The sequence below is a fragment of the Chiloscyllium punctatum genome, chromosome 26 (genome assembly GCF_047496795.1).
Source record: "Chiloscyllium punctatum isolate Juve2018m chromosome 26, sChiPun1.3, whole genome shotgun sequence".
NCBI classification, from domain to species: domain Eukaryota; kingdom Metazoa; phylum Chordata; class Chondrichthyes; order Orectolobiformes; family Hemiscylliidae; genus Chiloscyllium; species Chiloscyllium punctatum.
Genome location: NC_092764.1, coordinates 63,503,351 through 63,527,745, shown reverse-complemented (window position 1 = coordinate 63,527,745; position 24,395 = coordinate 63,503,351). Strand labels below are relative to the sequence as shown.

The window sequence follows — 24,395 nt, the reverse complement described above, 5'->3', positions numbered from 1 at the left end:
CCGCCTCAGGCGACTGACTGTGTGGAGTTTGCACATTCTCCCCGTGTCTGCGTGGGTTTCCTCCAGGTGCTCCGGTTTCCTCCCACAGTCGAAAGATGTGCAGGCCAGGTGAATTGGCCATGCTAAATTGCCCGCAGTGTTAGGCTCAGCGGTAAATATAGGGGAATGGGTCTGGGTGGGTGCGCTTCAGCGGGTCGGTATGGAATTGCTGGGCCGAAGGGCCTGTTTCCACACTGTAAGTAATCTAAAAACATTCCAAAAGGCTGATTAAAACTGAAACTCCTTTACAACTTTGAACACATTGTTTATGATCCGACACTTGAAGGAAGAATCTCTTCCTGTAATGAGAGGCTGTTCATCCGGGGCACTGAATATTGGAAATAGAAAAGTTCATGTTGTGTGGATGGAAGTAATCTCCTGATCTCTGTACTGGAAAGGAACACTTTGTCTGTGACTGCCGATGTTCCAGTTTACCTGACATCAAGTTAAAACTGGAAATGGTTTTGCAATCCATGGATTTTCCGATGGTTGTAGCACCTTCACTTCCATTTCAGAATTTACTCCAGGTCTCCCAATGTCAGCTATTTTCCCAGCTCGTTAAAGCTGTTCCAACCCATATTGCCCAATTCTTTTACAATTACAGAGGACTTCCCGGGATATGAGAGATTGGGAGAATTGGTGAGTATGAACTGGCCAGAGTAGAAAATTACTGAATGAAAATGGAGCATATAAGGACAACTAATGTTTGAAACGTCAAAGTGAGGCAAAAGATGAAATAAACAAAAACTGAAAGTATTGTTCCTGTTGGTTCCTTTGTTATTTTTATTTGCTGGAGACTGGTATTCTGGAAGAAACACCAAGCTAATGATAGATCAAGATACTGAGCACCTTGTGTCCATTTTCACACAAGAGGAAGCAGACAAAACACCAGGAATAAACAGTAAACCTATTAACTAGGAGCAGGAGTAGGTAACTCAGCCCCTCAAGCCTATTTTGCCGTTCAACTGATCATTGCTGATTTAATCTCTGCCTCAACTCCACTATCCTGCCCTCTCCCCATAACCCTCTAACCCAGTATTAATTAAACATCTGTTACTCTCCTCCTCAAATTTATTCAGTCTCCCATGTCCACTGCATTCTGGAATAGAGAATCCCATAGATTCATGACCCTTTGAGAGAACAATGAATGAATGAAGGGATTGGGGTTCTCGTCAAGAATACAAAAGCATTATACATGAGATGTAGACAACTGGGATCAAATGATTCTTATGAAGAGTATAAAAAGGGTAGGAGCATTCTGAAGAGGGAGATCAGGAGGTCAGAGAGGGGTTATGAGAGCCTTGGCAGATAAGGTTCAGGATTCTCTAAAAACATGAACAGTAAAAGAGGAGCTCGATAGAGAATCGGGTCCCTTACAGGTCAATGAGGTTCTGTCTCTGTTAGGAGATGGGAGAGATACAAAATAAATACGATGTGTCAATCTTTTACTGTGGAGAATAAAGATGGCGGCTAGGGAACTCTGGGTAAATAAATATTGATGTGTTGAATACAGTTCACATTGCAGAAGAGGAAGTGTTGAATGTCTGAGAAAACATAACGTTAAATAAATCTCCAGGACCTGATCAAGTGTATCCCAGAATGCTGTGGGAAGTGACGGAAGAAATTGTGGAGCCCATTCAGAAATATTTGACTCATCTGTCATCACAGGTGAGTTGCCAGAGGACTAATGTTGTGCCTTTATTGAAGAAAATTGCTTGGAGAATTGTGTTCAAGAGTCAGGGGGTCATGATGCAGCTATGTAAGACATTGATGAGGCCACACGTAGGATTTTGTGTTCATTTCTGGTCGTCAGTCCAAAGGAAGGATTGGAGGCTTCAGAAAGAAGAGTTTACAAGGATGCTGCCTGGATGAGAGGGTATGAGCTATAAGGAGAGGTGAGTAAAACTCGGAACGCAGGAGCTGAGGGGAGGCTTCGTCAAAATGGACAAAGTTAATGAGATGCATAGCTAGGGTTGACATCACTGTCCTTCTGAGCAGTTTATGCTCTCAAACCCAGTGTTCTCCTGCTATAACTTCAATACAGCCCAGAACTAAAAACTACTTCACAAGTTTTGTAAATTGAAGGGTCAAATGTGATGTTCGTACAGGCACACAAGCCCCCATACAAGAGGCAAAATACAGTTAAGTGGCAGTCTAAATGATTCATGTAATTTGGTAGCTTTTCCTTTGAGTGACAGAGTGAGTGCTGAAGCTGTGTTCTCTCCTGTTTTCAAGTGTGGGTCTTGTGTCTTAAACAGTGCCACAAGTATGGCAGTGAGCTTACACAGGTGGTCGAGGTCAGTGAATGTATCTCCAAAAGGACATTTCCCCCCAACCACACCACTCTTACCACACGCTGCTCAATGCACCACAGCCATATCACCCAGCAGTCCCTGGGGACTGGGACTCAGACCAAACATCCAGATACTGCACCTTGTGCTCATGCAGAACCCAGTGAGGCCAGACCCTCACCCAGTTCCTGCTGCTTCCACAAAACTCCAGCTACTCGGTATAGCAGCCCCATCACACGACACGGTACAATACAATCACTGGGACATTTCTCTCTCTCTCTTGTTGGAAAATGTTGACCATGAGAGTATGAAGCAGCGTGTATGAGCATAAACCTGCTGTCCTTTCTTGCATCCCACTCCGAGGCACAGCACGACATTTCACGTTGTTAACTCCATAAATGTAGCGATTACTTGATATAATATTATCCTCTTGTTATTTTTCAAATGAATTAACTTGCATTATACTTCAATGTTGATTCTGACTACATTACCTGGAAAAGTTTTGTATTTCCATAGATAACAAAAATGATTCTCGATATCAGAACATTTGGCTGTTCCTTAACCTTGTCCAGAAGAGTTGGAGGCAATTCAATTTCAACCTTTCGGGCTAAGCTTGAGACATTTTTCTGCTGGATCTGTTTGAATGAAACAAGGTAAATCAATTGTTTATTACTAGCCCAGCTGGTGATAATACTGAACCAGTTAGATTCCAGAGTGAAACCTGACTTGATTGACTGTAAAGTTTATTTTTCCAGTTTGGGTACCATGGTGATCAGTCACTGAACATATTCATAAGAGGTTTCTCATATTCTTTTAACTAAGAGCAGAAGTTTAGCATACAAACTGGAAAAACCAACAACATGATATAAGTGAGACGTTTTGGAAGTATTCAAGCATAAACAGCAAAAAGACCCATGAACCCATTTCCACGATAGTATCTCTCAAACAGACTTAACCCCCTGTGAACTGTCTCTCCGGTCAATTTCTTACTCAACTGACAAGCTCACCAGGGTGACATTTACACATTCACCTGTGATCTTTTCTCCCCATTACTGCCTTTTCTGAGATACCCAGACACTGACAGACTAAGAAATGCTAAGGGATTTTTTCTGCTCTGTCTACCTGTACAGCTGAAACAGCTTATGACATCTTGTTCGCTCTGATGGTCTGGGGACTGTCAAAATTAAACTGCTCTTTTACTGGTATGTATTCTTTTCTTTCAAACCTCTCCCTACCCTCTCTCCAACTGTCTCTCAGTCTGTCATGAATCTTAAATTGGTAAACACTCCAAGTGGCTCACTTTTCTAACTTGGAAGTATTTCACCATTACCTCATTATCACTGGGTCAAAATCCTGGAGCTCCCTCCCAATCCCATTGTGGGTCTACCTACAGCACAGGGACTGCAGCAGTTCAAGAAGGGGATCTCACCGCCACCTTTTCATGGGCAACTCGGGATGGGCAATAAACGCTGACCCAGTCAGTGACACCCACATCCAATGGGGGGGAAAAAGAAACAAAGAAACATTGTCCAATAGTCTTTCCATCAGGTGACATGTTTGGGTGTTTAGCTTAAGCACATCATTTCATGGAGAGGTCGTTTTGATCCAATGCTTCACAGAACATTTTTCCCAGAACTGAAAATCCATTTACCTTGAGAGTCCAAGATCCCTGATAATAGCATATTGGGAGCCTTTATCACAGTCTGTACTCTGAAATACCAGGAACAATATGCTGAAGGAAAATAGGTGGAAAGGCAACTTGTCAGAGGGAGATCAACAGTTTATACGGAAATACTGATCGGTTCAGTGAGTGGGCACAAAGTTGGTAAATGGAGCAGAATGTGAGAAAATGCAAAGTTGTTCATTTTGGAAGGGAAACCAAAACAGTGTCATTTAAATGGAGAAACCCTGCAGAAAGCTGCAACACAAGGGGACTTGGGGAAACTTGTGCACAAAACACAACAAGCCCACTCACAGGTGCAGTAGGTAATCAGGAAGTCTAATACAATGTTGGCCCTGATTTCAATGGGGTTGGAATATAAGAGTAGGGAAGTCTTACTGCAACTGAACAAGGTGCTAGTGAGACCACATCGGTAGTATTTTGGTCCCCTTATTTAAGGAAAGATTACATTCCAATGTAATCTGAGGCAGTTCAGAGAAGGGTGACTAGAATACACTTTAGGGGCTTGACAGTGTAAATGCTGAGAGAGTATTTCACCTCATGGGAGAGTCTAGGACCAGCAAGCATAGTCTCAGAATAAAGGGGAGCCAATTTAAGACAGAGATGAGGAGAAATGTCTTTTCTCAGAGGGTTAAGAATCTTTGGAACTCTTTGCCACAGAGAGCTGGGGGACAGAATCCTTGTGGATATTGAAGGCTGACATAGTTAGATTCTTGGATCAGTCAGGGGTTATGTGGAAAGTGGCCATGGGGAATGTCGGCTCAGCTGTTATCCTATTGAATGGCAGATGAGCCTCAAGGGGCCAAACAGCCTCCTCCTGTTCCCATTTCTTATGGCCTTATGGAATTCTGGGAGGTAACTGGCATCTTCCTTGAGAAACAGCTTCCCTTCCCCTGTAAATACAGTCCCTTACTCTCTGGGTTATTCACTGATAGGAGTGACCATATTAAAGTAAGCTGTTAGTTGTCTGCCAGTGTCCTGCTGAGAGTTGTAACAATAACTGCAGCAATCCATTAGGTTCGGATGGAGATCTACCTGGGATACAGTACAAAGCAAACAAATCTGGATGCTGGAAATCAAAAGTAATAAGAGGAAATGCTGGAAATACACAACAGGTCAGGCAGCATCTGTGGAGAGAGAAGTGGAGTTACATTTTAGGTTGGAAACCTTTTGTCAGAATTCTAAACAAAGTCAGAGATACAACAGGTTTTAAGCAACACGGGCAGGAGAATGGGAAGATCTGTGATGGGGCCAGGCAAAAGGACTCTCCCTGTCTTTTCACACAGCCGCTGCTGGTGAGGATTCTGCCATTTCCCATCTGTACTCCTGGTCGAGACTCATCTTTTGTTTCTTTGTTTGTTCAATTCTCATCTTCGTTTGCCTTGTACCATCGTCTCTCTTATTATTCAATCACTGCTGCCTTTCACCTTGTCACCAAAGAAGGTACTTTCAGTGTGAGGTATGAATTGGTACTTGGGACTCGGCAGTGGTCACCCTCATCAATACTGTCATGGACAGATGGTTTTGTGTCTTCGAGGATTGCCAGGCTGTTTCAGAGGGCAGCTAACAAAGAAGATAGAAGCAGGAGGAGGCCATTCTGCCCTTTGAGTCTGCTCTGCCCTTCATCACGATCATAGCTGATTGTCCAATTCAATAGCCTAATCCTGCTTTGTCCCCAATACCTTTGACCCCATTCACCCCAAGTACTATATCTCGCCACCTCTTGAATACATTCAACATTTTGTCATCAACTACTTCCTGTACGAATGAATTCCACAGGCTCACCACTGTCTGGGTGAAGAAATGTCTCCTCATCTCCATCCTAAATGGTCTCCCCTGAATCGTCAGACTGTGACCCCTGTTCTGGACACACCCGCCATCAGGAACATCCTCCTGCATCTACCCTGTCTAGTCCTGTTAGAATTTTATAAGTCCCGATGAGATTCCCCACTCATTCATCTGAACTCCAGCAAAAACCATCCTAACCTCGTCAATCTCTCCTCATGTGTCAGTCCCGCCATCCCTGCAATCAGCCTGGTAAACCTTCACTGCACTCCCTCGAGAGCAAGTGTATCCTTCCTCAGAAAAGGAGACCAAAACTGCAACAATATTCTCGGTATGGCCTCACCATGGCCCTGTACAGGAGTCACATGTAGTGCAGACCAGGTAAACACAGCAGATTTTATTCCCGAAAGGGGATTCGGGGATTTCAATATCTAACTCTATTAGACTTACCCTGTGTTCCAGGGTTCTGAACCTTTCCCACCCAGGGCACCTGTACAAGGCTGAAAAGTTGTTGTGGCCATTCAGGGAGAATGGGAGATGTCAGGGCCAGTGGAGCTGGGGAAGACCGATAGAGCAGGGGAAGGACAAAGACTTTTAAATGAAGGGGGAAACGTTGAAGAATGGAGGCATGTGGGACTGTAAGAACAAGAGGTATAGGTCAGAGAGGTTTGAGGAAATCTCATAGTTTTCAAACAGTGTGTAAGGTTGGCCAACGTCAGTGCTGCAGGAGCCACACCTCAAAGTTGAATCATTAAGGCCACACCCACAGATTGAGGAAATGGAAGAATGTAAAGCTGCATCATTCTGTCAGAGCATTTGCAAACCCACTTTGGAAAGCTTTGCTGTATTCCCTTCTCCCACATGGACATACAGTACTTCACCTCCCCTTCAATCCATCCCCGCAGTTCACCACAATTCCTCCCCCTCGTAGTGAGTTCCACATTCTCTTGGACTAAACAGGACTCCAAGAGTGATCTAACCAAGATTTGAGATAAGTTTTGCATAATTTCCTTCCTTTTCACTCTATTCATCTAGATGTGAACTAAGCACGATGATTCTTTTATTCTGAACTTAAAAACCTGCATTTTTATAAAATCCCTACATTGTGGGAGCAGGCCATTTGGCCCATCAAGTTCACACCGACCGTCCAATGAGCATCTCACCCAGACCCACACACCAACATTTCCCATGTCTAACCCACCGAGCCTGTACACCCCAGGACACTATCACGGTCAATCCATGCAACCCGCACATCTTTGGACTGTGGGAGGAAACCTGAGCACCTGAAGGAAACCCACACAGACACGGGGAGAATCTGCAAACTCCACACTGACAGCCACCCAAAGGTGGGATCGAATCCAAGCCCATGACGCTGTGGGGTAGCAGTACTATCCATCAAACCACCATGCCACTCTAATTATCTGTGTACTGCTGCTGAGATCCTTCTGTTACTGTCCTCAAATTAAATTCTTGTTTTTCAAGAAAGAGATAATGTCTTTATCTTTCAAACCAAAATGTGCATCACATGTTGATACATATTGATATTTGTTTGTAAACTTTGTGCCCATTCTGCAATTATTAGATTTCTGATCATTTGTGGTAATCCCCATCTTTATTGGTTTCATCCATAAATTTACAATGTTTTTCAATTCCAAACTCTAAGTGAATAATAAAAATTATCAACAATTGTGATGTATCTCCTGATGTCAAATTCAAGAGCACCTTTGGAGAGGCTCAGGATCGGATTAAGTATGACCCTGAGGTAGTTCACAAACATTGAGTGGAATTAAATAAGTCTAGAATACAGTATCAATGTGAATTCACAGGAAGGGTTAACTTCAGTTTAAAATAACTACACTGAAAGATTCTCAAGCCCTCTCACAACATTTTCTCTAAAAATGGTGTTAGTTTCCAACACATGATAGTCATTGCTTACAATGCCCAGCTAAACACAACACTCACCAAATCTGATGGAGGAAAGTGAAGTCCTGGGAACTTTTCAGCTTCTATTTTTTGAATGTGAGCAAAGTAATTTGGCGTTGAGAAGGATTGATTTCCTCCTTCAATTTCTATCTCTGCGAGTATTCTCTCCAGTGTTGCACTACAACAGAAACACAATTTAATAAAAGCAGAAAGTGCTGAAAATATTCAGCCTGGCAACATCTGTGCAGTGAGCAACATGTACATGGCTCCACAATAAAACATAAAGGGGTCACCCCCACAAGCTCATAACCAGAGGGACCTTGTTGATGACACATGTAGGATTTTCCAGGGGAAATGCTGTAAAGTGCTTCAATAAATCCAGGAAAACATACTGTGGATTATTAAGTAAATGATGAAATGAAGCAAGATATATTTCTCATACTGTGAGCCCTGGGGGTGCTCAGAGTCTGGCAGCCAGCATTACCAGGGACTGGGCATGTGTGTCAGGCACTAACCATTTTAATCACGGATTAGTGCGATCAATCAGGGAGCTTTAAACAGACAAAAGGGAGCTTTAAAAAGGTGAACATGTAAAGAAATTCTTCCATCTTCTCGTGATATTGCAAATGCCCCCATTCCATCAGCAATGTTAACAGACCTGCTCACCACTGCCAACATGGAACCTGACCTTGGTGGGTGGAAATTATCCTGAACCAGGATCTGAACCAGGAACATAGGGAAAGGAGAGAAATACCCAACACGTGACAAAAGGTAAGCACCTGACCCCCACACAACATCCACATGAACGCTTGCTCATAGATGTTTAATTTAATCACCGGGCTGAAACTGGAATTGTACATTAATTGGAGGTGAAAATTAGACGGTGTCTATAACAGACAGCTGATTAGCAACAAGTTGAAAATCACAGATCTCCTGCAGTGCCACATGGCCCATTGAGTCTGCACCAATCAGACAGTCAGCCAAGGCTGGAATTGAACGGAGATAACTGGTGCTGGGAGGCAGCAGTGCTAACCACAGTGTGACCAATCAATCCCACAGATTCTGTTCTCAGATGAACATCACACTTTATGAGCACTGATACCTACCTGTCAGGAATGACACCATCACATTGCGCTAGGAATTTGTTCACTGAATCAGAGTTGTTCATATTTTTCTCCCGGGAAAGCAGTTGCTGCATCATGTCACGGCACATTTGGTTGGGATCCAAATTCTGGGGAGTGGGATTGTTACCTGCACGATGACGGAATATGAAGGAAACAAAATATAAACAAGTAAAATGGTTTGAACTTTATCAGGAGTAATACAGGAAATAACAAGAAACTACCCAAAACTCGCAACTAGAATTGGGGAATTGGAAACCTTTGTTCAGATGTTTCTTTGAAAGGAGGAGAGGGTGTTTAGTCATAAGCCCGTGGGTAATGTAAGAAAGGGCTCTTTATTTATTTATTCATTTGGGGGATGTGGGCGTTGCTGGCTGGCCGGCATTTATTGCCCGTCCCAGCTGCCCTTGAGAACGTGGGGGTGAGCTGTCTTCTTGAACCAGTCCACCTGCTGTGGGTTGACCCCCAATGCCATTAGGGAGGGAATTCCAGGATTTTGACCCAGCGATGGTGAAGGAATGGCAATATATTTCCAAGTCACGATGGTGAGTGTCTTGGTGAGAAATATGCAGGTGGTGTTGTTCCCATGTCTGTGCTGCCCTTGTCCTTCCAGATGGGTGTGGTTGTGGGTTTGGAAGGTGCTGTCTGAGGATCTTTGGTGAATTTCTGCAGTGCATCTTGTAGATAGTTCACACTGCTGCTACTGAGCATCAGTGATGGAGGGAGTGGATGCTCTTAGATTTAGTGGGGATTAAGCGGGCTGCTTTATCCTGGATGGTGTCAAGCTTGTTGAGCATCTTTGGGGCCGCACTCATCCAGGTAAGTGGGGAATATTCGCTCACACTCCTGATTTGTACCTTGCAGATGGTGGACAGGCTTTGCGGAGTCAGGAGTTACTCGTCACAGCCTCTGACCTGCTCTTGTAGCCACTGTATTAATGTGGTGAGTCCAGTTGTGTTGCTGGTCAATGATAACCAGGATGTTCATGGTGGAGCATTCAGTGATGGGAACATCATTGAATGTCGAGGGGTGGGGGTTAGATTGTGTCTTCTTGGTGATGGTCACACCCTCGCATTTGTGTGGCTTGAAACTTGTCAGTCCAAGCCTGGATATTGTCCAGATCTTGTTACATTTGAACTTGGGCTGCTTCAGTATCTGAGGAGTCATGAATGATGTTGAACATTGAGCAATCATTGGCAAACACCCCTACTTCTGACTTGGTGATGGAGGGAGGATCATTGATGAAGTAGCTGAAGATGTTTGGACCTAGGACACTATTCTGAGGAATGTGTACAGAGATGTCCTGGAGCTAAGATGACTGACCTCCAACAACCACGAGTATCTTCCTACGTGTCAAGGGATGACTCTAAATACCAAAGATTTTGCCTCCTGATGCCCACTAATTCCAGTTTTGCTCGGACTCCTTGATGCCACACTTGGTTGAATGCAGCCTTGATATCAAGGACTGTCACTCTTACCTCACCATTGGAATTCAGTTTTTTTGTCCATTTTTGAGCCAATGCTGTAATGAGGTCAGGAGCTGAATGGCCTGGTGGAACCTAAACTCGGCGTTACTGAGCAGGTGCTGCTGGAACGCACTGTTGATGGACACCTTCCATCACTTTCCTGATGGTTGAGAGTAGACTGATGGGCGGGAATTGGATTTGTCCTGCCTTTTATGTGCAGGACATGCCTGGGCAAATTTCCACTTTATTGTGTAGATCCCAGTTTTGTAACTGTACTGGAACAGCTTAGCTAGGAATGTCGCAAGATCTGGAACACAAGTCTTCAGCACTATTGCCAGTACTATTGTACTATTTGTGGGCGGCACGGTGGCACAGTGGTTAGCACTGCTGCCTCACAGCGCCAGAGACCCGGGTTCAATTCCCGCCTCAGGTGACTGTTTGTGTGGAGTTTGCACATTCTCCGGGTGCTCCGGTTTCCTCCCACAGTCCAGAAATGTGCAGATTAAGTGAATTGGCCATGCTAAATTGCCCGTAGTGTTAGGTGAAGGGGTAAATGTAGGGGAATGGGTCTGGGTGGGTTGCGCTTTGGCGGGTTGGGCTGAAGGACCTGTTTCCACACTGTAAGGAATCAAAAAATGTTGTCAGGGCCCAGAGCCTTTGCAGAATCCAGCATTTCCAGCCATCCCTTGATATTATGTGGAGGGAACTGAATTGGCTGAAGATTGGTATCTCTAACGCTGGGGGCCACTGGAGGAGGCCAAGATGGATCATCCACTCAGCACTTCTGGCTGAAGGTTACTGTGAAAGCTGAGGGGAATGATGGTTGATGCAGAGCAGTGCATGAGTGAAAATCAACAGGATCTGGTGGGAGGGGGGAGAGACAGGTTAGGGGGAAGACTACACCGAGTTAGTGAGATTGGTGGACTCCTGAGGGGAAGTCTCCTGAATATAAAATACCATTGCCATCATTATCTCATATTTAATTCTATTCTGAAGACTTTGGAAACTAACAGCAGGTTGTTCTACATTTGCAGTAAAACAATGGATACACCATAAAGCTGAAATCATTGGAACTGTGGTTTAGATTAGAGTGGTGCTGGAAAAGAACAGCAGGTCAGGCAGCATCTGGGGAGCAGGAAAATTGACATTTCAGGCAAAAGTCCTTCATCGGGAATAGAAGCAGAGAACCTCCAGGGTGGAGAGATAAATGGGGGCTGTGTTTTATCAGAAAATGCAAACAAGATATTTCCACAATCTGCTGTTACAGTGGTCTTTCTCCCACTGTGCTTCCATCCAGCACGTTCTGCACTAATACAGCCATCACTGTAGCACAATTCCCAAAACTGAATAGTCGATTTTATGATAAAGTTCATTTACCTGCTGAAGAGGACAGGCTGGAGGATGATTCCTAAAGTGGAAATTCATATGTGAGATATTTTTCAATCAAATCGATGTTTATAAATAATGGAATTGAGATACTGAAGGATAATTCAGTCTTACCGGGGGTGTTTCACAGGGTCTGCCTGTCACTGGGGTAGTGACACTGACATGATTGGAAAGGTTACTCTGTGTTGTAATTTTAAATGGGTCACCACTTGGAAAAAAGGCAAAAATGTCCTGTAAAGAAATATGGTAAAAATATTGCAACAGATCATCCTAAATTAAAGATTCATACTATAAGTATTTCATAGATTGATTCATCTCCAACATGGAAATGTTAAACATCTTCATGTCTCTACCTGTCATCAGAGCACAGAAAAATGAAAAGTGTAATTGGTTTTGAGCAAGTGAAAGGAGATCAGGGAACATTCCAGAATGTCCCTGTACTTGATCAGTCCCCAAGCATCATTGTGTATTGGATAAATGTTTAAATACTTCAATGGTGAAGAAAACAAAATCATTTTTTTCACAAAGTGTCAGTCCGCAGACTCCAAATGTGAGAATTCCCAATTCTTAGCCTTTCAGTGGGTGCTATTGTGTAACTGCTCTATCTATCCCTGATTGGAGGGGAATCCCACATTAACAGGAGTGGAATTGGGGCTAACCAGAGGCTCAGGCTGAGATCAAGTATTGGACTGCTGAAGGAAATCCAAACATTTAAAATTGAAGCTTTAATACAGCTCTCACTGGGGCCCTATTCAGCCTTCCCAGTCTGGTGGAGGTTCCAGATGTACCTGTTAAACATTGAGGCCGAGCAGGCAGGGACATATATAAACAGATGGACATGGAGCAGGAGCAGGCCAGACAGGCATTTGGGCCTGTTCCATAATTTAATAAGATCATAATACATTGGAGCAGAAGGAGGCCATTTGGCCCATCGTATCTGCTCTGTGATTCAATAAGTTCAAGGGTGATGTGATCATCCTCACTTCCACTTCCCGACCTTTCTCCAATAATTCTTAACTCTTTCACTGAATAAAAATCTGTCTAACTCAGTCTTTAATACACTTTATGGACCAGGCTCTCCAGGCCTCTGCAGTAAATAGTTTCATACGACCAGTGCCTCGGAGAAAAGACATTCCTCATCGTCTCTGTCTTAAACGGACACACCTTACTCTGAGATTATTCCCTCTGCCCCTGAACTCTCTCACGAAGAGAAATAACCCTCAGCATCTCGCCTGTCAAACCCCCATAACCTGAAATGTTTCAACAAGGTCATCTCCCAATCTGTGAGACCTCAAGTACAGGCAAAACCTTCTCAACTTCTTGTCATAGCGATATCCCTCCGTACAGAATCACAGAATTCTTACAATGCAGAATGAGGCCATTTGGCCCATTGTGCTTGCACACCTCTTCAAAAGAGCATCATTACCTCATCCCAATCTCCCGCCTCCTCCCCATAACCTTGCATATGATTTTGATCCAAATAACCAGCCAACGCCCTGTTGAAGGCATCAATTGAACCTGCTTGCACCACATTTCCAGGCAGTACATTCCATACTCTAACTCTTCACTCAGTGAAAATGTGTTTGTTTGTTCTCCCATCACCCCTGTTTGATTTGCCCATCCCTTTAACTCTCTGCCCTCTTGTCCTTGTTCCTTTCACAAGCAGGAGCAGTTTCTCCCTGTGGGCTCCATCCAGCCCACTTGGTTTCAAAAGCCTCTATCAAATCTCCTCTCAGCCATCCACTCTCGAATGAGACCAGTGTCAACTTCGTCAATCTATTCCCATCACTGTCATTCCTCATTCCTGGATGTATTCTTGTAAATTACTTCTGCATTCTCTCCAATGCACTCACATCCTTTCTATAATAATATGCCCACATCTCCGAACAATACTCCACTTGTGGTCTAACCAATGAATTATACAAGTTCAACATTGCCTCCCTGTTCTTGTACTCCATGCCCCTATTAATACAGGTGAGAATACTGTAGGCATCAACTGCTTTCTCCACTTGTCCCACCACCTTCAATGATCTGTGCACCTAAACACCCAAGACCCTCTGCTCCTGCACCCCCTTTTCCTTGGGACCCACACAGTGAACATTTCGGGACTGCCTCCAATGCCCGTACATCTTTCCTTAGAGTAGGGGACCAAACTGTTCACTGTCTTCTTGGTGTGTTCCAGCAGGTGCCCAGTTTCATTTTAACAAGTCGTCCTTATTTTTACACTTCATTCCCTTTGAAATAAGGAGCAACATTCCATCGGCCTTTCCTATTACCTTCTGAACTTACACACTAACGTTTTGAGATTCCTGGAAGAGAACTACCAAAACCCTCTTTTGTCGCTTTCTTCATTACATAACATTCAGCTCCTCCAATCTCCCTGGCAAACCTGACAAACAGCCATGGTGTGATTGAAAACCATGTCCCCAGAAGACCGACCTGGGGTGCAGCATTACTAATCCAGTTACATTCCCACTTTCCCACCACTTCCCCTCCAGTTTGATTGGGCCGTGCTGTGCTGCTTTCTCGTTATTGCCAGCGCCAACACGTTCTCAATACGCACCGACCTTTCGTCCTTTCACACAATTAGTTCCCTTTCTTCTCTTATGCAGGCTCTTGTGAGACCCAGCAAACCACCACAAAGAAGAGACACAGACTGGAGTGCTTCAGTTCGAACCCCACCTCTGAAGAGGATGCTGCTGAGTGCTCAGAGGATGTCCCAGCAAGGCTTTCACTGCACCCTGTACCAGCTCAGACTTTCATCTCAGTGGGTACACTTTCGCTTCTCGGCCTTTTGGCTCAGAATATGTGTTGTTCCTGAGGACCAGAGGAAGAGATTCTGCTCGAGTGTTGGAGGTTCGACGCAGCAGAAGCGTGCTGGCGGGGGAAGTACTGCGGGGGTCGTGTTGCAAGGCGTAGGAGCTGCTGGAGACCATCGCTGGATCGTGATTGGACGTTGGAGGATCGTTTGGTTGTGATGACCTGCTCTTGGTGGATCTTCATGCTGGCTTCAGCCTAATGCCAATTCAGGGACCAGCCAACCTCTGAGCTATGGCCTCAGCAGCCATTCGCCGCCTGGGCCAGGGCATTCGGAACACAGTCAGGGTGACTGTGAAGAAGGTGGAGGAGCACACACCGGTGGATCGGACAGTGTTTGTGAAGAAAGTTCTGCTGGAGTGTTGCGGCCTTGCAGCCGCAGACGTGTACTGCCTGCAGCGACGTCATCCATGTACAGGGAGGCCTTAACCTGCAGGCCCCCGCTGCCAGGAATAGTCACCCCTCTCAGGCTCGCATCCTTCCTGATGGATTCGACAAATGGCTCTATGCAACACACAAACAAGGCGGGTGAGAGGGGGCATCCCTGCCTGACTCCAGATCTTACAGGGAAGCTATCTGATTCCCACCCATTGATTGAGACTGCACTGACAATGTTGGTGTAGAGCAGTCTGATCCAATTTCCGATTCCCTCCCCAAAGCCCATTTTGGAGAGGACATCCCTCATATATGTATGCGATATCCTGTCAAAGGCTTTCTCCTGGTCCAGGCTGATGAGGCATGTGTCCACCCCCCTGTCCTGCACGTAGGCGATCGTATCCCTGAGGAGTGCGAGACTCTCAGAGATCTTCCTGCCCGGTACAGCACAGGTTTGGTCCGGGTGGATCACCGATCCCAGAGCAGACCTGACCCGGTTGGCGATGACCTTTGACAGGATTTTGTAGTCTGCATTTAACAGTGAGATCGGTCTCCAATTTCTAATTTCCTCCCTCTCCCCCTTCCGCTTGTAGACGAGGGTGATGATGCCTTTCCTCATGGATTCACTCATGGTACCAGCCCGGAGCATACTGACATACACCTCCAGCAGGTCCTGGCCGATCAAGTCCCAAAGAGCGGAATAAACCTCGACCGGTAAGCCGTCGCTTCCGGGAGTTTTATTCTTTTCGAAGGACTCGAGGGCCTTGGTCAGTTCATCCAGAGATAGCGGCTGGTCCAGCCTCTCTCGTGTTCCGTCATCTAGGACCTCCGTGATAGAGGACAGGAACGACTGGGAGGCTGCGCTGTCGGTCGGCTTCGAGTCATACAGGCTGGCGTAGAAGGATTTGCTGATCCTCATGACGTCAGCCTGAGATGACGTTACCGAGCCATCTTCTTTCTTCAGGCTGCTGAGCACGGAGCTCTCTTTGTGCACCTTCTGGAAGAAGAAACGTGAGCACGTCTCGTCCTGCTCCACCGAGCGGACCCTGGACCGGAAGATTATCCTGGAGGCCTCCGAGGCAAAGAGCGAGGCTTGCTGGCCCTTCACCTCCTTGAGGTCCTCCGTGACATCCACCCCCATCGTCTGCAGCAGGAGCAGGTTCTGCATACTTTCCTGGAGCTGGGACAGTTTTCCCCGCCTCTCTCTCGCCTCCTGGACACCTTTGAGGATAAAGAACCTCTTGATGTTCCCTTTTACCGTTTCCCACCAGTCCGCTGGAGACTCAAAGAGGGGCTTCACGGTTCTCCAACCTGCGTAATCCCTCTTGAGCTCTTCGATGTTTCCCGGGGTCAACAGCTTAGTGTTCAGTTTCCACGTTCCCTTGCCCGCCCGCTGTTCGTCCTGTAGGTGACAGTCGGCCAGCAGGAGGCAGTGGTCAGAGAAGAACACCGGCTTGACATCGGTGGATCTGACCGAGAGCGTTCAGGACACAAACAGGTAATCTATCCTTGAGCGGATAGACCCGTCTGCCCATGACCAGGTGTATCTACGCTGCGCTCCGTCTGCAGGGGCGCTGAAGACGTCGTGCAGCTTGGCGTCTTTGACCGTTTCCATCAGGGCCCTGGACGTAGCGTCCGGTTTACTGTCCCCCCCGCCGGATCGTCCATCAGCATCAATGATGCAGTTGAAGTCTCCGGCCAGAATGACCGGCCTGGACGTAGCCAGCAGCAGTGGAAGCTGTTGCAGGACGGCCAACCGTTCACTCTTACCCACTGGGGCGTACACGTTGATTAGTCTCATGGGAGCGTTTCTGTATTTAACATCCGCGACGAGGAGGCGCCCGCCCACCACCTCCTTAACCTCGGAGATGGTGAAGTTGCCTCCCCGCAACAGGATACCCAGGCCGGAGGCCCGGCTATCGTTGCCCCCCGACCACACTGACGGCCCGTGGGCCCACAAGCTCGACCATCTCCTGTAACTGCTGAGGTGCGGTATCCCACACTCCTGCAGAAACAGGACATCGGCTTTGACGTTGGCCAGGAAGGCCATCGTAGAAACACATCGCGTAGCCGCTTTAATGCTACGCACATTTATGCTGGCAATTTTAAACCCCATTTTAACAGTTTACGGGGTTACCAGTGTCCATTTTCTTCTGGTCTTGCTCCAGTGGGGTAGCTGCGTGCATCCCCGTGGTGACAGCAAACTGCTGGACCTTCCCAGGGCTGAGGTAGTTGTCCGGCTCCACGCTGGAGTCATTTCCCCGCTCTGGTGTCATCGTGTCGGACCCAGGGTCCTCATCGCCCCGTTCTCCATCTGACAGCAGGGCTGTCACTGGGACGCTGCTCCCAGTTCCCTGGAGCTGTGGGTCGGTGGGTACCCCTTGGTTCTCACCGGGTAGGGGGAGGCCTTCACCCATCCCCTCAGAGGGATCGTCTTTTCCTTCTTGGGCGGTGTTGCCCTCCTTTCTCCCCACGGCGCTCTGCCTCTTCCTCCGGAGGCGACCCTTCTTGCGCCCGTCCTCACCCTCGGAGGAGCTGCCTGTATCCTCCTCTTGGAGGTGTCTCTTCCCCCTTCGCTTGGTGGCTTTGGGGCCCTCGAGAGGTTTCCTTTTCCTGTTTTTAACGATAATCCACTGCTCTGCCTCCTTTGATCCCTCCTCTTCCATTTCCTCCGTCTGTCTTGCAGGATCTTGGGTCGGCTGCTGCATCTCCCCGCTGTCTGCCGCCTGCTCCGCTACAGCCTGCCCTTCCTTCTGGGTGCCTCCAGGTACCGTTCCTTTGCTGATTCGCGGTACCTCGTTAGACTTTGTCGGTCCGTGGCTCGTGTTGCCACCTCCGGCCATCTGTGCGTAGGTGGCGGCTCCTCGTCTTGGGCAGGCCTTGTACATGTGGCCCGCCTCCCCGCACAGGTTGCAGCTCTTTTCTTCCCGACAGTCCTTTGTCAAGTGACCCTCCTGTTTGCAGTTCCTGCAGATGGTCACTTTGCAATCCACCGCCACGTGTCCCGACTTCCCGCAGGTTCGGCACACTTTGGGCTGCCCTGCATATGTCAGGTAGCCTCTGCTCCCTCCGATTGCGAAGCTCGAGGGTGGGTGGAGGATGTTCCCACTGTCATCGGCCCTCAGAGTTACCTTGACCTGCCTCTTACTGGTCCAGATCCCAAAGGGGTCGATCACATCGGTGGCTTCTCCCTCGACTTGGACGTACCTTCCCAGGAAGGTCAGGACATCAGCCGCTGGAACGTAGGGGTTGTACATATGGATTGTAACAACCCGGTTCCTCTGTGCAGGAAGCACACACAATGGGGTCGCCGACAAGATGGAGAACAGCGGCTCCCCTTCCTTCTCCTTGAAGACCTTCAGGAGCTGTTCGCACTGCTTCACGCTTCTGAAGGTCACATCGAAGTAGCCTGCCCCAGGGAAATCCTGCAGGCAGTACACGTCTGCGGCTGTTTTCTGCTCGGATCCGCTGTCCGTGCACAGACTCGTGTGCATCTGCGACCAGTTCGAACGGGCCTCGGGGGCCAAGGTAAACCGAGGCAAGAGTGAGGCCATGCTCTTCGGGAACTGGGCCGACCAATCCTCTATCCCCTTCACCGTCAGGACTGACCACCTGAAGGTGCTGGGTATTTGGTTCGGGGGGGCTGGGGCGTGCGCCAAGACCTGGGAGGAGCGGATCAGGAAGATGAGACAGAAACTAGGCAGATGGGGGCAACGGTCGCTCTCCATCGCGGGAAAAAACCTGGTCATCAGGTGTGAGGTACTCTCAGTATTGCTATATGTGGCACAGGTCTGGCCTATCCCCAGGACCTGTGCCGCCGCAGTCACCCGGGCCATCTTCCAATTCATTTGGAGATCAAAGATGGACCGGGTCCGAAGAGACTCTATGTACAAAGACCGGTGCAATGGGGGAAAAAACACGCCCAATGCCACCCTCACCCTGATGGCCACCTTTGTGTGTGGCTGCATCAAGCTGTGCGTGGATCCCCGGTACGCAAACACCAAGTGTCACTACGTACTGAGGTTCTACCTGTCCCCGGTGTTGCGAAGGATGGGCCTGGCCTCGCTGCCGCGGAACGCTCCGAGTAGTTGGACCGTTCCGTATCACCTGTCCTTCGTGGAGAAATTTATGAGGAAAAACACCTTTGACCACAAGTCCATCAGGAAGTGGTCAGCACGTAGCGTCCTTGAGACCCTTCGGGAAAAGGAGAGGGTGGATCCTGTCGAGCGGTTCCCTGAGCAGACTGTCAAAGCCATTTGGCAGAATGCCTCATCGCCAGAACTTTCCAACAAGCACCAAGACGTGGCTTGGCTGGTGGTGAGAAGGGCTCTGCCTGTGAGATCCTTTATGCACGCCCGGACTCTGCCGCACCGCACGCTGCCCTCGAAGTGGCTGCGGGGGGGACGAGACTGTCACACACCTCCTTCTGGAATGTGCCTATGCAGAGGAAGTCTGGAGAGGAATGCAGTGGTGCTTGTCGAGGTTCGTCCCGAGCAGCGCCGTGACGCGGGACTCCGTGCTTTACGGCCTGTTCCCCGGGACTCACACCGAGACGAACATTAACTGCGCCTGGAGGATCATCAACTCGGTGAAGGACGCTCTCTGGGCGGTCCGAAACCTGTTGATCTTCCAGCTGAAGGAGTTGACCCCGACCGAGTGTTGCAGACTGGCACATTCCAAGGTTCAAGACTACGTGTTGAGGGACGCGCTGAAGCTTGGGGCAGCTGCCGCCAAGGCGCGGTGGGGAAAGACCACCGTGTAAGATCGGCCTGCCGAAAGAAGAACAGGGGGCCCATACAGACGTTTTTTTGGGCTCTGCTGATGCCTCAGCCAAATATATGTACAAGATTGAAAAATGCACAGGATTGTAAAGGACAAGAATAAAGTCGAATCTGTGTTTGTAAATATGGACATATGTATGGCATGATCCAATGTACAGACCATCAAATCATTTATGAATAAAGTATATTTTTGAAATAAAAAAAAAACGTGTACTGCCTGCAGAATTTCCCTGGGGCAGGTTACTTCGATGTGACCTTCAGAAGCGTGAAGCAGTGCGAACAGCTCCTGAAGGTCTTCAAGGAGAAGGAAGGGGAGCCGCTGTTTTCCATCTTGTCGGCGACCCCATTGTGTGTGCTTCCTGTGCAGAGGAATCGGGTTGTTACAATCCATATGTACAACCCCTACGTTCCAGCAGCTGATGTCCTGACCTTCCTGGGAAGGTACGTCCAAGTTGAGGGAGAAGCCACTGATGTGATCGACCCCTTTGGGATCTGGACCAGTAAGCGGCAGGTCAGGGTAACTCTGAGGGCCGATGACAGTGGGAACATCCTCCACCCACCCTCGAGCTTCGCAATCGGAGGCAGCAAAGGCTACCTGACATATGCAGGGCAGCCGAAAGTGTGCCGAACCTGCGGGAAGTCGGGACACGTGGCAGTGGATTGCAAAGTGACCATCTGCAGGAACTGCAAACAGGAGGGTCACTTGACTAAGGACTGTCGGGAAGAAAAGAGCTGCAACCTGTGTGGAGAGGCGGGCCACATGTACAAGGCCTGCCCAAGACGAGGAGCCGTCACCTACGCACAGATGGCCGGAGGTGGCAACACGAGCCACGGACCGACAAAGTCCAGCGAGGTGCCGCGAATCAGCAAAGGAACGGTGTCTGGAGGCACCCAGAAGGAAGGGAAAGTTGTAGGGGAGCAGGCGGCAGACAACGGGGAGATGCAGCAGCCGACCCAAGCTCCTGCAAGACAGACGGAGGAAATGGAAGAGGAGGGATCAAAGGAGGCAGAGGAGTGGATTATCGTCAAAAACAGGAAGAAGAAACCTCTTGAGGGCCCCAAAGCCAACAAGCGAAGGGGGAAGAGACACCTCCAAGATGAGGATACAGGCAGCTCCTCCGAGGGTGAGGACGGGCGCAAGAAGGGTCGCCACCGGAGGAAGAGGCAGAGCGCCGTGGGGAGAAAGGAGGGCAGCACCGCCCAAGAAGGAAAAGACGATCCCTCTGAGGGGATAGGTGAAGGCCTCCCCCTACCCGGTGAGAACCAAGGGGTACCCACCGGCCCACAGCTCCAGGGAACTGGGAGCAGTGTCCCAGTGACAGCCCTGCTGTCAGATGGAGAACGGGGCAATGTGGACCCTGGGTCTGACACGATGACACCAGAGCGGGGAAATGACTCCAGCGTGGAGCTGGACAACTACCTCAGCCCCGGGAAGGTCCAGCAGTTTGCTGTCACCACGGGGATGCACGCAGCTACCCCACTGGAGCAAGACCAGAAGAAAATGGACACTGGTAACCCCGTAAACTGGTAAAATGGGGTTTAAAATTGCCAGCATAAATGTGCGTAGCATTAAATCGGCTATGCGATGTGTTTCAACGCTGGCCTTCCTGGCCAACGTCAAAGCCGATGTCCTGTTTCTGCAGGAGTGTGGGATACCGCACCTCAGCAGTTACAGGAGATGGTCGAGCTTGTGGGCCCATGGGCCGTCAGTGTGGTCGGGGGGCAACGATAGCCGCGCCTCCGGCCTGGGTATCCTGTTGCGGGGAGGCAACTTCACCATCTCCGAGGTTAAGGAGGTGGTGGGCGGGCGCCTCCTCGTCGCTGACGTTAAATACAGAAACGCTCCCGTGAGACTAATCAACGTGTACGCCCCAGTGGGTAAGAGTGAACGGTTGGCCGTCCTGCAACAGCTTCCACTGCTGCTGGCTACGTCCAGGCCGGTCATTCTGGCCGGAGACTTCAACTGCATCATTGATGCAGATGGACGATCCGGCGGGGGGGACAGTAAACCGGACGCTACGTCCAGGGCCCTGATGGAAACGGTCAAAGACGCCAAGCTGCACGACGTCTTCAGCACCCCTGCAGATGGAGCGCAGCGTAGATACACCTGGTCACGGGCAGACGGGTCTATCTGCTCAAGGATAGATTACTTGTTTGTGTCCCGAACGCTCTCGGTCAGATCCACCGACGTCAAGCCGGTGTTCTTCTCTGACCACTGCCTCCTGCTGGCCGACTGTCACCTACAGGACGAACAGCGGGCGGGCAAGGGAACGTGGAAACTGAACACTAAGCTGTTGACCCCGGGAAACATCGAAGAGCTCAAGAGGGATTACGCAGGTTGGAGAACCGTGAAGCCCCGCTTTGAGTCTCCAGCAGACTGGTGGGAAACGGTAAAAGGGAACATCAAGAGGTTCTTTATCCTCAAAGGTGTCCAGGAGGCGAGAGAGAGGCGGGGAAAACTGTCCCAGCTCCAGGAAAGTATACAGAACCTGCTCCTGCTGCAGACGATGGGGGTCGATGTCACGGAGGACCTCAAGGAGGTGAAGGGCCAGCAAGCCTCGCTCTTTGCCTCGGAGGCCTCCAGGATAATCTTCCGGTCCAGGGTCCGCTCGGTGGAGCAGGACGAGACGTGCTCACGTTTCTTCTTCCAGAAGGTGCACAAAGAGAGCTCCGTGCTCAGCAGCCTGAAGAAAGAAGATGGCTCCATAACGTCATCTCAGGCTGACGTCATGAGGATCAGCAAATCCTTCTACGCCAGCCTGTATGACTCGAAGCCAACCGACAGCGCAGCCTCCCAGTCGTTCCTGTCCTCTATCACGGAGGTCCTAGATGACGGAACACGAGAGAGGCTGGACCAGCCGCTATCTCTGGATGAACTGACCAAGGCCCTCGAGTCCTTCGAAAAGAATAAAACTCCCGGAAGCGACGGCTTACCGGTCGAGATTTATTCTGCTCTTTGGGACTTGATCGGCCAGGACCTGCTGGAGGTGTATGTCAGTATGCTTCGGGCAGGTACCATGAGTGAATCCATGAGGAAAGGCATCATCACCCTCGTCTACAAGCGGAAGGGGGAGAGGGAGGAAATTAGAAATTGGAGACCGATCTCACTGTTAAATGCAGACTACAAAATCTTGTCAAAGGTCATCGCCAACCGGGTCAGGTCTGCTCTGGGATCGGTGATCCACCCGGACCAAACCTGTGCTGTACCGGGCAGGAAGATCTCTGAGAGTCTCGCACTCCTCAGGGATACGATCGCCTACGTGCAGGACAGGGGGGTGGACACATGCCTCATCAGCCTGGACCAGGAGAAAGCCTTTGACAGGATATCGCATACATATATGAGGGATGTCCTCTCCAAAATGGGCTTTGGGGAGGGAATCGGAAATTGGATCAGACTGCTCTACACCAACATTGTCAGTGCAGTCTCAATCAATGGGTGGGAATCAGATAGCTTCCCTGTAAGATCTGGAGTCAGGCAGGGATGCCCCCTCTCACCCGCCTTGTTTGTGTGTTGCATAGAGCCATTTGCCGAATCCATCAGGAAGGATGCGAGCCTGAGAGGGGTGACTACTCCTGGCAGCGGGGGCCTGCAGGTTAAGGCCTCCCTGTACATGGATGATGTCGCTGTTTTCTGCTCGGATCCGCTGTCCGTGCACAGACTCGTGTGCATCTGTGATCAGTTCGAACGGGCCTCGGGGGCCAAGGTAAACCAAGGCAAGAGTGAGGCCATGCTCTTCGGGAACTGGGCCGACCAATCCTCTATCCCCTTCACCATCAGGACTGACCACCTGAAGGTGCTGGGTATTTGGTTCGGGGGGGCTGGGGCGTGCGCCAAGACCTGGGAGGAGCGGATCAGGAAGATGAGACAGAAACTAGGCAGATGGGGGCAACGGTCGCTCTCCATCGCGGGAAAAAACCTGGTCATCAGGTGTGAGGTACTCTCAGTATTGCTATATGTGGCACAGGTCTGGCCTATCCCCAGGACCTGTGCCGCCGCAGTCACCCGGGCCATCTTCCAATTCATTTGGAGATCAAAGATGGACCGGGTCCGAAGAGACTCTATGTACAAAGACCGGTGCAATGGGGGAAAAAACACGCCCAATGCCACCCTCACCCTGATGGCCACCTTTGTGTGTGGCTGCATCAAGCTGTGCGTGGATCCCCGGTACGCAAACACCAAGTGTCACTACGTACTGAGGTTCTACCTGTCCCCGGTGTTGCGAAGGATGGGCCTGGCCTCGCTGCCGCGGAACGCTCCGAGTAGTTGGACCGTTCCGTATCACCTGTCCTTCGTGGAGAAATTTATGAGGAAAAACACCTTTGACCACAAGTCCATCAGGAAGTGGTCAGCACGTAGCGTCCTTGAGACCCTTCGGGAAAAGGAGAGGGCGGATCCTGTCGAGCGGTTCCCTGAGCAGACTGTCAAAGCCATTTGGCAGAATGCCTCATCGCCAGAACTTTCCAACAAGCACCAAGACGTGGCTTGGCTGGTGGTGAGAAGGGCCCTGCCTGTGAGATCCTTTATGCACGCCCGGACTCTCTGCCGCACCGCACGCTGCCCTCAAAGTGGCTGCGGGGGGGACGAGACTGTCACACACCTCCTTCTGGAATGTGCCTATGCAGAGGAAGTCTGGAGAGGAATGCAGTGGCGCTTGTCGAGGTTCGTCCCGAGCAGCGCCGTGACGCGGGACTCCGTGCTCTACGGCCTGTTCCCCGGGACTCACACCGAG

At 49.3% G+C, this 24,395-nt stretch overlaps 1 protein-coding gene across 1 annotated transcript in view; it reads right to left on the bottom strand.

Annotated features, from left to right (window-relative positions):
• The window catches only part of LOC140496216 (uncharacterized), a 96,343-nt gene that overhangs the window by 6,000 nt on the left and 65,948 nt on the right, over positions 1–24,395 (bottom strand). The window contains exons 6-10 of the mRNA XM_072595716.1: positions 11,807–11,923; positions 11,684–11,714; positions 8,826–8,970; positions 7,759–7,897; positions 2,822–2,965 (exon numbers count right to left, since the gene is read on the bottom strand). Of these exons, the coding sequence (XP_072451817.1) occupies positions 2,822–2,965; positions 7,759–7,897; positions 8,826–8,970; positions 11,684–11,714; positions 11,807–11,923 (576 nt within the window). The remainder of the gene's footprint in view (positions 1–2,821; positions 2,966–7,758; positions 7,898–8,825; positions 8,971–11,683; positions 11,715–11,806; positions 11,924–24,395) is intronic.